The sequence below is a fragment of the Anomaloglossus baeobatrachus genome, chromosome 2, assembly GCF_048569485.1.
Source record: "Anomaloglossus baeobatrachus isolate aAnoBae1 chromosome 2, aAnoBae1.hap1, whole genome shotgun sequence".
NCBI lineage: Eukaryota > Metazoa > Chordata > Amphibia > Anura > Aromobatidae > Anomaloglossus > Anomaloglossus baeobatrachus.
Genome location: NC_134354.1, coordinates 3,964,522 through 3,978,864, shown reverse-complemented (window position 1 = coordinate 3,978,864; position 14,343 = coordinate 3,964,522). Strand labels below are relative to the sequence as shown.

Below are 14,343 nucleotides of genomic sequence, written 5' to 3'. Positions count from 1 at the left end.
CACTCAACAGGACCGGACACCACGCACAAAAACAGTTAACCACTCACCAGGACAGATTACCACTCAACAAAATAGGTCACCACTCACTAAGGAAGGTCATCATACACCAGAACAGGTCAACCCTCACTTATACAGGTCACCACTCGCCAGGAAAGTTCACCAACCACCAGGGCAGGTTAATACTTACCAGGACAAGCCATAACTCACCAGGGAAGATCATAGCCCACTAACACAGGTCACCAAGTCAATGGGATAGATTACAACACACCTAAGAAGGTCATCACTCACCAGGGAAAGTCACCACTACTCACTGTGAGTACAGCTCATTTCTCACCAGGACAGCTCACTACTCACTAGGGAAGGTTATCAACTACCAGAACAGGTCATTAATCACTAATACCAGTCACCACTCACTAGGAAAGGTCACCAACCCAGCAGGACAGGTTACAACAAAACAACTCACCAAGACAGATGACCACTCAGCAGGACAGGTCACCACTTAATGAGGAAGGTCATCACCCACCAGAAAAGGTCATCACTTACCCATACAGGACACCACTCACCAGGACAGGTCACCAACCCACCAGGACAAGTTAACACTAACCAGGACATGTCACAACTCAATGGGATAGGTTACCATTCTCCGGGGAAGGCCATCACCCACCAGGAAAAGTCACCACTCACCAGGGCAGGTCACTTCTCACCAGTATTGCTCACCCCCACCAAGACAGGTTGCAACCCTAGGACAGGTCACTTCTCACCAGGATAATTCACCACCCTCTAGGGCAGGTTACCACTCACCAGGACAGATTATTTCTCAGCAGGTAGGTCACTACTCACCTGGACAGGTCGGGTGGGTTCTGCTTGTATTTCTTTCATCGAGACTGTTTGTTACAGAACAATGAACATCCCATGGTCCAGATAATGATGATGTGAAATTAATCCTTCTCTGGTCACTTGTGATATTTTTCAACTTTGATATTCCGTTGACGGACAGAGAGAAGATTAGATCCGATCCCTTCTCCACGGAGCAAATAATCCCTAAGCTGCCATTTTGACATATGAACTCCAGTATGGGGTCTGATGGTGGAACTAAGAGATAAAAAAAGAAATATTTACAAGGCAGTAAAATACTCAAAGTGTGCCTCAGAATTGACACCGTGTCTTAAGCCTGCTTTACACGTTGCAATTAAGCATACGATATCGTATGCGATGTGACACGCCCCCATCGTATGTGCGGCACGTGCAATTTGTTGACCGTGTCACACAATCGATCAGTTGCTGTCACACGTACTTACCCTTCCATACGACCTCGATGTGGGCGGTGAACGTCCACTTCCTGGAGTGGGAGGGACGTTCGGCGTCACAGCGACGTCACGCGGCAGCCGGCCAATAGAAGCGGAGGGGCGGAGATGAGCGGGACATAAACATCCCGCCCACCTCCTTCCTTCCGCATTGCCGGCAGGAGCCGCGGGACGCAGGTAAGATCTGTTCATCATTCCCGGGGTGTCACACACTGCGATGTGCGATGCCCCGGGTACGATGAACAATCTGACGTTCAATTCTAGAGAAATGAACGACGTGCGTGAGATGAACGTTTTACGTTCAATCGCAGACACACGTAGCTGTCACACGCTACAACACCACTAACGATGCCGGATGTGCGTCACTTACGACGTGACCCCGCTGACACATCGTTAGATTTGTTGTAGCGTGTAAAGCCCGCTTTAGCATCAAAGTGTAGGAGCCTTAACATTAGGGAGGAGAAGCTCTGAAAATGGAGAGGAGATAACTCCTAACAGAAGTGGAGAAGCACCGACACCAAAGAGGAGAAGACCCAACATCGTAGAGAACAAACCCCATCACCAAAGACGGGAAGAACTGATACCAAAAAGGAGAAGCACAGTCACCAGAGTGGATAAGCCCCAACACCAAAAAGGACAAACCCAATCACCAGAGAGGAGAATATCTGACACCAAAGAAGAGAAACCCTAACATCAGTAGAGGTGAAGTCCCAACATCAAAGAGGAATATCCCTAACACCAAAGAGAAAAAGCCATGACACGAAAGAAGAGAAGACCCAACAATAAACAAGAGAAACCCTAACACCAGAGAAGAGAAGCACTGACACCAGAAACCCCAATACCGAAGAGGAGGAACTTTAATGGAGATAAGGGAAAGCCTGACACTGAAGAAGAGAAGCCCTGACAATATAGAGCAAAGAAGCATTGAGAAGAGAAGCCCTACCACTGGAGACAGGAGAAGCCCTGCCACTGGAGAGAGGAGAAGCGAGCCACTGGAGAGAGGAGAAGCCCTGCCACTGGAGAGAAGAGAAGCCCAGACACTGGACAGAGGAGAAGCCCTGCCACTGGAGAGAGGAGAAGCCCTGCCACTGGAGAGAGGAGAAGCCCTGCCACTGGAGAGAAGAGAAGCCCAGACACTGGACAGAGGAGAAGCCCTGCCACTGGAGAAAGGAGAAGCCCTGCCACTGGAGAAAGGAGAAGCCCTGCCACTGGAGAAAGGAGAAACCCTGCCACTGGAGATAGGAGAAGCCCTGCCACTGGAGAGAGGAGAAGCCCTGCCACTAGAGAGAGGAGAAGCCCTGCCACTGGAGAGAGGAGAAGCGAGCCACTGGAGAGAGGAGAAGCCCTACCACTGGAGACAGGAGAAGCCCTGCCACTGGAGAGAGGAGAAGCGAGCCACTGGAGAGAGGAGAAGCCCTGCCACTGGAGAGAGGAGAAGCCCAGACACTGGACAGAGGAGAAGCCCTGCCACTGGAGAGAGGAGAAGCCCTGCCACTGGAGAAAGGAGAAGCCCTGCCACTGGAGAAAGGAGAAGCCCTGCCACTGGAGAGAGGAGAAGCCCTGCCACTGGAGAGAGGAGAAGCCCTGCCACTAGAGAGAGGAGAAGCCCTGCCAATGGAGAGAGCAGAAGCCCTGCCACTGGAGAGAGGAGAAGCGAGCCACTGGAGACAGGAGAAGCCCTGCCACTGGAGAGAGGAGAATCCCTGCCACTGGAGACAGGAGAAGCCCTGCCACTGGAGAGAGGAGAAGCGAGCCACTGGAGAGAGGAGAAGCCCTGCCACTGGAGAGAGGAGAAGCCCTGCCACTGGAGAGAGGAGAAGCCCTGCCACTGGAGAGAAGAGAAGCCCTGCCACTGGAGAAAGGAGAAGCCCTGCCACTGGAGAAAGGAGAAACCCTGCCACTGGAGAAAGGAGAAACCCTGCCACTGGAGAGAGGAGAAGCCCTGCCACTGGAGAGAGGAGAAGCCCTGCCACTAGAGAGAGGAGAAGCCCTGCCACTGGAGAGAGGAGAAGCGAGCCACTGGAGAGAGGAGAAGCCCTACCACTGGAGACAGGAGAAGCCCTGCCACTGGAGAGAGGAGAAGCGAGCCACTGGAGAGAGGAGAAGCCCTGCCACTGGAGAGAGGAGAAGCCCAGACACTGGACAGAGGAGAAGCCCTGCCACTGGAGAGAGGAGAAGCCCTGCCACTGGAGAAAGGAGAAACCCTGCCACTGGAGAGAGGAGAAGCCCTGCCACTGGAGAGAGGAGAAGCCCTGCCACTAGAGAGAGGAGAAGCCCTGCCAATGGAGAGAGCAGAAGCCCTGCCACTGGAGAGAGGAGAAGCGAGCCACTGGAGACAGGAGAAGCCCTGCCACTGGAGACAGGAGAAGCCCTGCCACTGGAGACAGGAGAAGCCCTGCCACTGGAGAGAGGAGAAGCGAGCCACTGGAGAGAGGAGAAGCCCTGCCACTGGAGAGAGGAGAAGCCCTGCCACTGGAGAGAGGAGAAGCCCTGCCACTGGAGAGAGGAGAAGCCCTGCCACTGGAGAAAGGAGAAGCCCTACCACTGGAGAGAGGAGAAGCCCTGCCACTGGAGAGAGGAGAAGCCCTGCCACTGGAGAGAGGAGAAGCCCTGCCACTGGAGAGAGGAGAAGCCCTGCCACTGGAGAGAGGAGAAGCCCTGCCACTGGAGAGAGGAGAAGCTCTGCCACTGGAGAGAGGAGAAGCCCTGCCACTGGAGAAAGGAGAAGCCCTGCCACTAGAGAGAGGAGAAGCCCTGCCACTGGAGAGAGCAGAAGCCCTGCCACTGGAGAGAGGAGAAGCGAGCCACTGGAGAGAGGAGAATCCCTGCCACTGGAGACAGGAGAAGCCCTGCCACTGGAGAGAGGAGAAGCGAGCCACTGGAGAGAGGCGAAGCCCAGACACTAAAGAGAGGAGAAGCCCAGACACTGGAGAGAGGAGAAGCCCAGACACTGGAGAGAGGAGAAGCCCTGCCACTGGAGAGAGGAGAAGCCCAGACACTGGAGAGAGGAGAAGCCCAGACACTGGCGAGAGGAGAAGCCCAGACATTGGACAGAGGAGAAGCCCAGACACTGGCGAGAGGAGAAGCCCAGACACTGGAGAGAAGAGAAGCCCAGACACTGGACAGAGGAGAAGCCCAGACACTGGACAGAGGAGAAGCCCAGACACTGGACAGAGGAGAAGCCCAGACACTGGGGAGAGGAGAAGCCCAGACACTGGAGAGAGAAGACCTGACTCTGGAGAGAGGAGAAGCCCAGACACTGGACAGAGGAGAAGCCCAGACACTGGAGAGAGAAGAAGCCCAGACACTGGACAGAGGAGAAGCCCAGACACTGGAGAGAGGAGAAGCCCAGACACTGGAGAGAGGAGACGCCCTGCCACTGGAGAGAGGAGAAGCCCTGCCACTGGAGAGAGGAGAAGCCCTGCCACTAGAGAGAGGAGAAGCCCAGACACTGGAGAGAGAAGAAGCCCAGACACTGGAGAGAGAAGAAGCCCAGACACTGGAGAGAGAAGAAGCCCAGACACTGGAGAGAGAAGAAGCTCAGACACTGGAGAGAGGCGAAGCCCAGACACTGGAGAGAGGAGAAGCCCAGACACTGGAGAGAGGAGAAGCCCAGACACTGGAGAGAGGCGAAGCCCAGACACTGGAGAGAGGAGAAGCCCAGACACTGGAGAGAGGAGAAGCCCAGACACTGGAGAGAGGAGAAGCCCAGACACTGGAGAGAGGAGAAGCCCAGACACTGAAGAGAGGAGAAGCCCAGACACTGGAGAGAGGAGAAGCCCAGACACTGGACAGAGGAGAAGCCCAGACACTGGACAGAGGAGAAGCCCAGACACTGGAGAGAGAAGAAGCCCAGACACTGGAGAGAGAAGAAGCCCAGACACTGGAGAGAGAAGAAGCCCAGACACTGGAGAGAGAAGAAGCCCAGACACTGGAGAGAGAAGAAGCCCTGCCACTGGAGAGAGAAGAAGCCCTGCCACTGGAGAGAGAAGAAGCCCTGCCACTGGAGAGAGGAGAAGCCCAGACACTGGAGAGAGGAGAAGCCCAGACACTGGAGAGAGGAGAAGCCCAGACTCTGGAGAGAGGAGAAGCCCAGACTCTGGAGAGAGGAGAAGCCCAGACTCTGGAGAGAGGAGAAGCCCAGACACTGGAGAGAGAAGAAGCCCAGACACTGGAGAGAGAAGAAGCCCAGACACTGGAGAGAGAAGAAGCCCAGACACTGGAGAGAGAAGAAGCCCAGACACTGGAGAGAGAAGAAGCCCAGACACTGGAGAGAGGAGAAGCCCAGACACTGGAGAGAGGAGAAGCCCAGACACTGGAGAGAAGAGAAGCCCAGACACTGGAGAGAGGCGAAGCCCAGACACTGGAGAGAGGAGAAGCCCAGACACTGGAGAGAGAAGAAGCCCAGACACTGGAGAGAGGAGAAGCCCAGACACTGGAGAGAGGCGAAGCCCAGACACTGGAGAGAGGCGAAGCCCAGACACTGGAGATAGGAGAAGCCCAGACACTGGAGAGAGGAGAAGCCCAGACACTGGAGAGAGGAGAAGCCCAGACACTGGAGAGAGAAGAAGCCCAGACACTGGAGAGAGGAGAAGCCCAGACACTGGAGAGAGAAGAAGCCCAGACACTGGAGAGAGGAGAAGCCCAGACACTGGAGAGAGGAGAAGCCCAGACACTGGAGAGAGGAGAAGCCCAGACACTGGAGAGAGGAGAAGCCCAGACACTGGAGAGAGGAGAAGCTCAGACACTGGAGAGAGGAGAAGCCCAGACACTGGAGAGAGGAGAAGCCCAGACACTGGAGAGAGGAGAAGCCCAGACACTGGAGAGAGGAGAAGCCCAGACACTGGAGAGAGGAGAAGCCCAGACACTGGAGAGAGAAGAAGCCCAGACACTGGAGAGAGGAGAAGCCCAGACACTGGAGAGAGGAGAAGCCCAGACACTGGAGAGAGGAGAAGCCCAGACACTGGAGAGAGGAGAAGCCCAGAAACTGGAGAGAGGAGAAGCCCAGACACTGGAGAGAGGAGAAGCCCTGCCACTGGAGAGAGGAGAAGCCCTGCCACTGGAGAGAGGAGAAGCCCAGACACTGGCGAGAGGAGAAGCCCAGACACTGGCGAGAGGAGAAGCCCAGACACTGGCGAGAGGAGAAGCCCAGACACTGGCGAGAGGAGAAGCCCAGACACTGGCGAGAGGAGAAGCCCAGACACTGGCGAGAGGAGAAGCCCAGACATTGGACAGAGAAGAAGCCCAGACACTGGCGAGAGGAGAAGCCCAGACACTGGCGAGAGGAGAAGCCCAGACACTGGCGAGAGGAGAAGCCCAGACACTGGCGAGAGGAGAAGCCCAGACATTGGACAGAGGAGAAGGCCAGACACTGGACAGAGGAGAAGGGCAGACACTGGAGAGAGGAGAAGCCCAGACACTGGAGAGAGGAGAAGCCCAGACACTGGAGAGAGGAGAAGCCCAGACACTGGAGAGAGGAGAAGCCCAGACACTGGACAGAGGAGAAGCCCAGACACTGGACAGAGGAGAAGCCCAGACACTGGACAGAGGAGAAGCCCAGACACTGGACAGAGGAGAAGCCCAGACACTGGACAGAGGAGAAGCCCAGACACTGGACAGAGGAGAAGCCCAGACACTGGACAGAGGAGAAGCCCAGACACTGGACAGAGGAGAAGCCCAGACACTGGACAGAGGAGAAGCCCAGACACTGGACAGAGGAGAAGCCCAGACACTGAAGAGAGGAGAAGACCTGACTCTGGAGAGAGGAGAAGCCCAGACACTGGAGAGAGGAGAAGCCCAGACACTGGAGAGAGGAGAAGCCCAGACACTGGAGAGAGGAGAAGCCCAGACACTGGAGAGAGGAGAAGCCCAGACACTGGAGAGAGGAGAAGCCCAGACACTGGAGAGAGGAGAAGCCCAGACACTGGAGAGAGGAGAAGCCCAGACACTGGAGAGAGGAGAAGCCCAGACACTGGAGAGAGGAGAAGCCCAGACACTGGAGAGAGGAGAAGCCCAGACACTGGACAGAGGAGAAGCCCAGACACTGGACAGAGGAGAAGCCCAGACACTGGACAGAGGAGAAGCCCAGACACTGGACAGAGGAGAAGCCCAGACACTGGACAGAGGGGAAGCCCAGACACTGGACAGAGGGGAAGCCCAGACACTGGACAGAGGAGAAGCCCAGACACTGGACAGAGGAGAAGCCCAGACACTGGAGAGAGAAGAAGCCCAGACACTGGAGAGAGGAGAAGCCCAGACACTGGAGAGAGGAGAAGCCCAGACACTGGAGAGAGGAGAAGCCCAGACACTGGAGAGAGGAGAAGCCCAGACACTGGAGAGAGGAGAAGCCCAGGCACTGGACAGAGGAGAAGCCCAGACACTGGAGAGAGAAGAAGCCCAGACACTGGAGAGAGGAGAAGCCCAGACACTGGAGAGAGAAGAAGCCCAGACACTGGACAGAGGAGAAGCCCAGACACTGGACAGAGGAGAAGCCCAGACACTGGACAGAGGGGAAGCCCAGACACTGGACAGAGGAGAAGCCCAGACACTGGAGAGAGGAGAAGCCCAGACACTGGAGAGAGGAGAAGCCCAGAAACTGGAGAGAGGAGAAGCCCAGACACTGGAGAGAGGAGAAGCCCAGACACTGGAGAGAGGAGAAGCCCAGACACTTGAGAGAGGAGAAGCCCAGAAACTGGAGAGAAGCTGTAACAGCAGCATTCCTTGCACTATCCGGCTCCTAGGTCCTTAATTGGAAATTGTCAGGTTCAATATGCAGCATACGCTACAAAGTAATTCAAAGGAAAAGAAAAAACGATCAAATGCCCAATATTTGCACAGTATCAAATATTTGTTATTATTAAATTACTATATATATATATATAGCATTCCATATTCATTGGTGGAACAACATACATATGTATCAGTTGTACAATTTACCAAGGACTGGGATCTCATTTAATGTAAAGCACAATTATTTGTGCTCATGGTGCAATAATGTATCATACCACTAGGGGGGTCACCAAAGATCATATTACACAGGGGTCAATAGGAACTTATTTCCTGTAGTTATAAACACACAGTCTAATTAACCCATTAATGATACCACAAGTGAAACAGAATAGAAATCCATTGAGGCGCACACATATTCACCTAAGTACACAGAGTATGATTAATTGCAGCACGGGATCCACGGGCCGACACTTGACACGTGTTTCGGCTTCCAAAGTCCTTCATCAGGGTACATGTCCAAAGACCAGAGGGAGGTTTAAGTACTAGCTGTGCTCCATCGACGCACAGCACCATCAATGACGCGCGCGTTGCCATGGCACCGCCCCGACACCAGGCCGACCGCCGCGCCACTGCTCAGATGATCCAGGACATCACATGACCCAGATACATCAGACCCGTAAAGATACAGCGGACCGGCCAGGCGCTGGGAAACCATGGCACCGCATGTACAGGTGTACGGCAGCATAATAATCAAATATATGGACACATACAGTATATATGCATCACAGCAATCACCACCATTTTAAGAAAAAAAAGAGAAAACGCACCTATAACAAACCCCTACACCATTAAAAGGGAAGACTAAGGTTTGCAGCCGCCGCTGCGGATGCTGCTCTCCGGGGCAGAGTGGGATTACGTAAGGGAGGATAATCGAGGACGGGGGTGGTGGTAGTCCCTGTTGGCGCCGCAGCACTGGGTGTCGACGCCGGCAAAGGAGAGGCAGAGACAGTGGCTGCGGTTCCAGGTCTTTTTACTTGCAGATAGTTCAGGCGCTGCCCCAGAGTACAAATCTCTGCCACAATGTGCTCCAGTCTATACCGGACAGTCGGCGGTCACCGCCTGTGCCTGTGAAAGTCTTTCTAGTGAAGTGTCCCTCGGTTGCTATCCGGAACCCGGGCCGAGCCTCCTGCTCCAAGCCACGGGCCCCACGAAGAGAGAGAAACACTAACTCCAGTTGTCAGTGCTAGATATTATCCCAAGCTGTGCCCGGGAAGGTTCTGTCTAAAGTGTGATGGTTGTGCCTACTTCTACCCCAAGTGGTGCCCGCCCCCAGTGGCTGTCCTAGCGACTGGGGAAGTCCCATGCTTCTGTGTCGCCCTGGACAAGCCAGGGGACACAGGTAACAACACACACACACCCCCACCCCCAGCAGTTTCACAGCAGTCATCCCCAGTGAAACTTGATTCCTTTCCTCGGGCTCAGACTGACACACTAGGTGGGCGGAGTGAGGAGATGGAGACGCCCACCCAGGAGTTTAGCTGGCCTGAGGCAGGAAACAAGCCCAGTCTAGTCCAGGAGTGAAGGAGAGAGGAAGTCTGCAGAGAGGCAGACGCAGATTGGGGCCTAGGTTGGAGCCTAGGGCCCCTGTGCAGAAAGTCAGGCAGACGGTAGTGGCCGTCTGCAGGGATCCGGGGAGACAGCTGGTGGAACCGAAGGTAGCCGGGGCTGGGCAGTGGCCCACTGGTACGGAACCGGGGAGCCAGCTGGAAGCCGGAGAGCAGGAAGAGTGTGCACGGAGGCGAAGGAAAGGACTTACACTAACAACTTGGGGTCAGGGGAAACACTGCAGCCGCCGTTGGGACGCGTCCATCCAGCCGTTTGTTTCAGCAGAGACTCTGTGTGCTTCATTGGGCTGAGTGAGTACCACCGTGCCGTGCGGCACAGCGCTGTCCCCGCGACCCTGCACCTCTACAGGCCCCATACCCGCCTGTCCACCATCTCCCACCTCATCACCGGGCCCCGGGATCACCAACCCCTACCCACGGAGGGGCAACACAAAAACTCGCTGCTATATACCATCACTCCGGGGACCCCCATATAGCGCAGCGGTGGTGAAATCACCACAACCGTGGGTGGCGTCACGGACAATAGACAATATCCCAACACCCAATCCCCTTTCACTCACGGGCGAGGAGCGCCGCTTGAGAACCCCCGGGATCCGGCCCACGGCTCGAGCCACCACTGAGCAGCAGCAGCCGGACCCGAGCAGAGGCGTGAGGGCAGTGCTGACACCCCCCTCCCCGCCCGCGACACTTCATGGACTCTACATGGCTGGTTCGCACCGTGAAGCATGGAGGAGGAGGTGTGATGGTGTGGGGGGGGGGGGGCTTTGCTGGTGACACTGTTGGGGATTTATTAATAATTGAAGGCATACAGAACCAGCATGGCTACCATAGCATCTTGCAGCGGCGTGCTATTCCATCCGGTTTGTGTTTAGTTGGACCATCATTTATTTTTCAACAGGACAATGACCCCAAACACATCTCCAGGCTGTGTAAGGGCTATGTGACTAAGAAGGAGAGTGATGGGGTGCTACGCCAGATGACCTGGACTCCACAGTTGTGACGCCCTGGCAAAACCAGGGTGTCACCGAGCCTGCAGAAATCCAGCAAAGTGCAGGCCATTCTCCTCCTTGGTAACCTGATCCCACACCAGTGCAGCAGGACAGACACCCCCCCCAGTGTAAGAGCTAAACAGAGCAGGAGGGGAGGGGCTGGAGCAGAGTGAGTTTGGAGTGTGAAGAGATGCTTTAAGGAAGGGAAGTGTGAGGAAGGGGCCCAAGGTGGCCGGGGCAGGGTAGCGGCCCGCCGGTACCAAGGGATGACCCGGATCACTGCAGGGGAGTGGGCTCCCCGTTCCCGACTGATGAAGGAGAAAGAGGCGTCTGGCTGCAAAACAAGACCAGGATCCTGCTGTACTGTGTGTGGGACCCCAAACACCCTCTGCACCGAAGGCTGCGGACTCCGGCAGATTCTAGTTTACCAGTGACTCTGTGTGGTTTAATTGTGAGTACAACAGTGCCATCAGGCACCGCACCGCAGCACTGCGCCCTGCAGCAGCTCCCACCCCATCGGGCCCCGGGACCACCAGACCCTACCCACGGAGGGGTTAACACCTAGCTGCTCCCCGCCATCGCTCCCGGGAACCCCGCCATCAGCAGCGGTGGTGCCCACCATCACCACAACCCGTGGGTTGCGTCACGAACTCTATATATCCTAAAAATCCAATTCCCCTTTTCACTCGTGGGCGAGGAGCGCTGCTCGAGCCCCAGGTCCGGCCCACTCGAGACACCGAGGAGAAAGCACCGGATCCGAGCGTCCGCAGGTACGATGTTGTTTGTCGCTTCTGCAGCTCCACACATCGCTGTGTGTGAAGCCGCAGGAGCGAGGAACATCTCCTTACCTGCCTCCACCGACAATGCGGAAGGAAGGAGGTGGGCGGGATGTTTACATTCCGCTCATCGCCGTCCCTCCGCTTCTATTGGCCGGCTGATTAGTGATGTCGCTGTGACGCCGAACACACCTCCCCCTTAAAGGAGGGATTCTTCGGCAGTCACAGCGACGTCGCCGACCAGGTATGTGTGTGTGAAGCTGCCATAGCGTTAATGTTCGCTACAGCAGCTCGCACTACATATCGCATGTGCGACGGGGGCTGGGACTATCGCGCTCGGCATCGCTAGCATTTGCTAGCGATGTTGCAACGTGCAAAGTACCCCTTAGTCTGTCCACATTGTCACTGGACAGACGCGTGCGCTTATCTGTCAGCACACACCCAGCAGCACTGAAGACACGTTCAGAGACAACGCTGGCAGCTGGACACGACAAGATCTCCAAGGCGTACGTGTCGAGCTCAGGCAATTTATCCAGATTGGAAGCCTAAAAGGAGCAGGGCTCCAGTTGCAAAGTCATGGCATCGATGTTCCCTTGCATATACTCATATATCTGTGTGTCCTCCTCTTTTTCCTTGTCCAGCTCTTTTGTTTTCGCATGAGTATATGTCATTGTCACTTTCCCATGTGTTTGTGTTGTTTTGTGAGTTGTTTGTCACCTTTTGGACACCTTTGAAGGTGTTTCCTATGTGTTTTTATGTGGTTGTGTTTGCCACCCATTGTTTTCAATGGGGTTCGAGAGGTTCGTCGAACGGTTCGTCGAACGTTCGTCGAACGGGGCCTCTGTTCGACGAACCGAACTCGAGCCTTCAGAGGCTTGCTCATCTCTACTCAGGAGCTGCTGCCCAGTGCCCAGGAGCTGCTGCCCCGTAATCATGAGCTGCTGCCTGGTGCTAAGCATCTGCTGCCCGGTGCTAAGCATCTGCTGCCCGGTGCTCAGGAGCTGCTGCCCGGTGCTCAGGAGCTGCTGCCCGGTGCTCAGAAGCTGCTGCCCGGTGCTCAGGAGCTGCTGCCCGGTGCCCAGGAGTTCTGCTGCCCGGTGCCCAGGAGTTCTGCTGCCCGGTGCTCAGGAGCTGCTGCCCGGAGCTTAGGAGCTGCTGCCTGGTGCTCAGGAGCTGCTGCCTAGTGCTCAGGAGCTGCTGCCTAGTGCTCAGGAGCTGCTGCCTAGTGCTCAGGAGCTGCTGCCTAGTGCTCAGGAGCTGCTGCTCGGTGCTCTGGAGCTGCTGCTCGGTGCTCTGGAGCTGCTGCCCCGTGCTCTGGATCTGCTGCCCCGTGCTCTGGAGCTGCTGCCCGGTGCTCAGGAGCTGCTGCCCGGTGCTCAGGAGCTGCTGCCCGGTGCTCAGGAGCTGCTGCCCGGTGCTCAGGAGCTGCTGCCCGGTGCCCAGGAGTTCTGCTGCCCGGAGCTTAGGAGCTGCTGCCTGGTGCTCAGGAGCTGCTGCCTGGTGCTCAGGAGCTGCTGCCCCGTGCCCAGGAGTTCTGCTGCCCGGTGCTCAGGAGCTGCTGCCCCGTGCCCAGGAGTTCTGCTGCCCGGTGCTCAGGAGCTGCTACCCGGTGCTCAGGAGCTGCGTCCCGGTGCTCAGGAGCTGCGTCCCGGTGCTCAGGAGCTGCGTCCCGGTGCTCAGGAGCTGCGTCCCGGTGCTCAGGAGCTGCGTCCCGGTGCTCAGGAGCTGCGTCCCGGTGCTCAGGAGCTGCTGCCTGGTGCTCAGGAGCTGCTGCCTGGTGCTCAGGAGCTGCTGCCTAGTGCTCAGGAGCTGCTGCCTAGTGCTCAGGAGCTGCTGCTCGGTGCTCAGGAGCTGCTGCTGTCGCGGGCGGGGAGGAGGGTGTCAGCACACCGCGCTCACCCCTTCTGCTCGGGTCCGGCGGCTGCTCAGTGGTGGCTCGAGCCGTGGGCCGGATCCCGGGGGTTTGTCTAGCGGCGCTCCTCGCCCGTGAGTGAAAGGGGGATGTGGGGTGTTGGGATAATGTCCGTGACGCCACCCACGGTTGTGGTGATTGAGCGTACACCACCGCTGCTCTATGTGGAGGTCCCGGGGATGGTGAGGCGGAGCAGCCAGTTGTTGTGTTGTCCCTCCGTGGGTAGGGGTTGGTGATCCCGGGGCCCAGTGGGGTGCAGGGGCGCAGGGGCAGCGCTGTACTCACTCAGCCAGTAAACACGACACAGTTCTCGGTAAACAAATGGCTGGTTGGACGGGTCCCTCGGACGGTTCACGGTGCTGCGGTTCCCTGCAGTTAGCGGTGACGGTCTCTTCCCTGCACCCTTGAAATGTTTGTTTGGTAGCGATGGATTCCCACCGGTTACCCGCTCCCCGACTGCAATCTGGGCCGGAGGAGCTCCACACTTTGCCCGCAGGCGCCGGCCCTGGGAAACTGGTGCCTTGGCGGTGGCGGTGTTTCCCCGTTGTGGTTGGACCTTTGCCGTCAATCAGGACTTGCTTGTTGTGAGATCTACGTCCCCTTCACTAACGGATTTAGCAATTTACAGCGACTCAAAGCCTTGCTGGGATCCGAAAAGCCCCTGCTCTGGTGCTGACTGCCCTTTGTATCCGCTCCAGACCACCGGGCACACAGCCAACGGGGTCCTTCCAGTAACCTCCAGACAGTCCCACTGCAGACCTTCACCGCCGTCTGCTGACCTTGCTGACTCCGTCTGGGCACACAGCCACAGACCAACTTCAGGCTTGCTGTCACTTCACTACTGTTTCACTTCACTCTAGCTCCCTCCTGAGCTACACTCTGTTGTTTCTCCTTTCACTTGGTTCGTTACTCCGCTCTAGCCCTCAGCTAGACTTCACACTTGCCCTGCCTGGGCTCAACTCTAGCTCTTCCCTGAGCTAACTGCTCCCTGTCCCTCACTGGACTGCC

At 56.6% G+C, this 14,343-nt stretch overlaps 1 protein-coding gene across 2 annotated transcripts in view; it reads right to left on the bottom strand.

The window, feature by feature from the left end:
* The window catches only part of LOC142280557 (Fc receptor-like protein 5), a 283,892-nt gene that overhangs the window by 146,337 nt on the left and 123,212 nt on the right, over nucleotides 1-14,343 (bottom strand). For both annotated transcript variants that reach the window (XM_075332750.1, XM_075332753.1), the window contains one exon: nucleotides 841-1,092. In XM_075332750.1, the coding sequence (XP_075188865.1) occupies nucleotides 841-1,092 (252 nt within the window). The remainder of the gene's footprint in view (nucleotides 1-840; nucleotides 1,093-14,343) is intronic.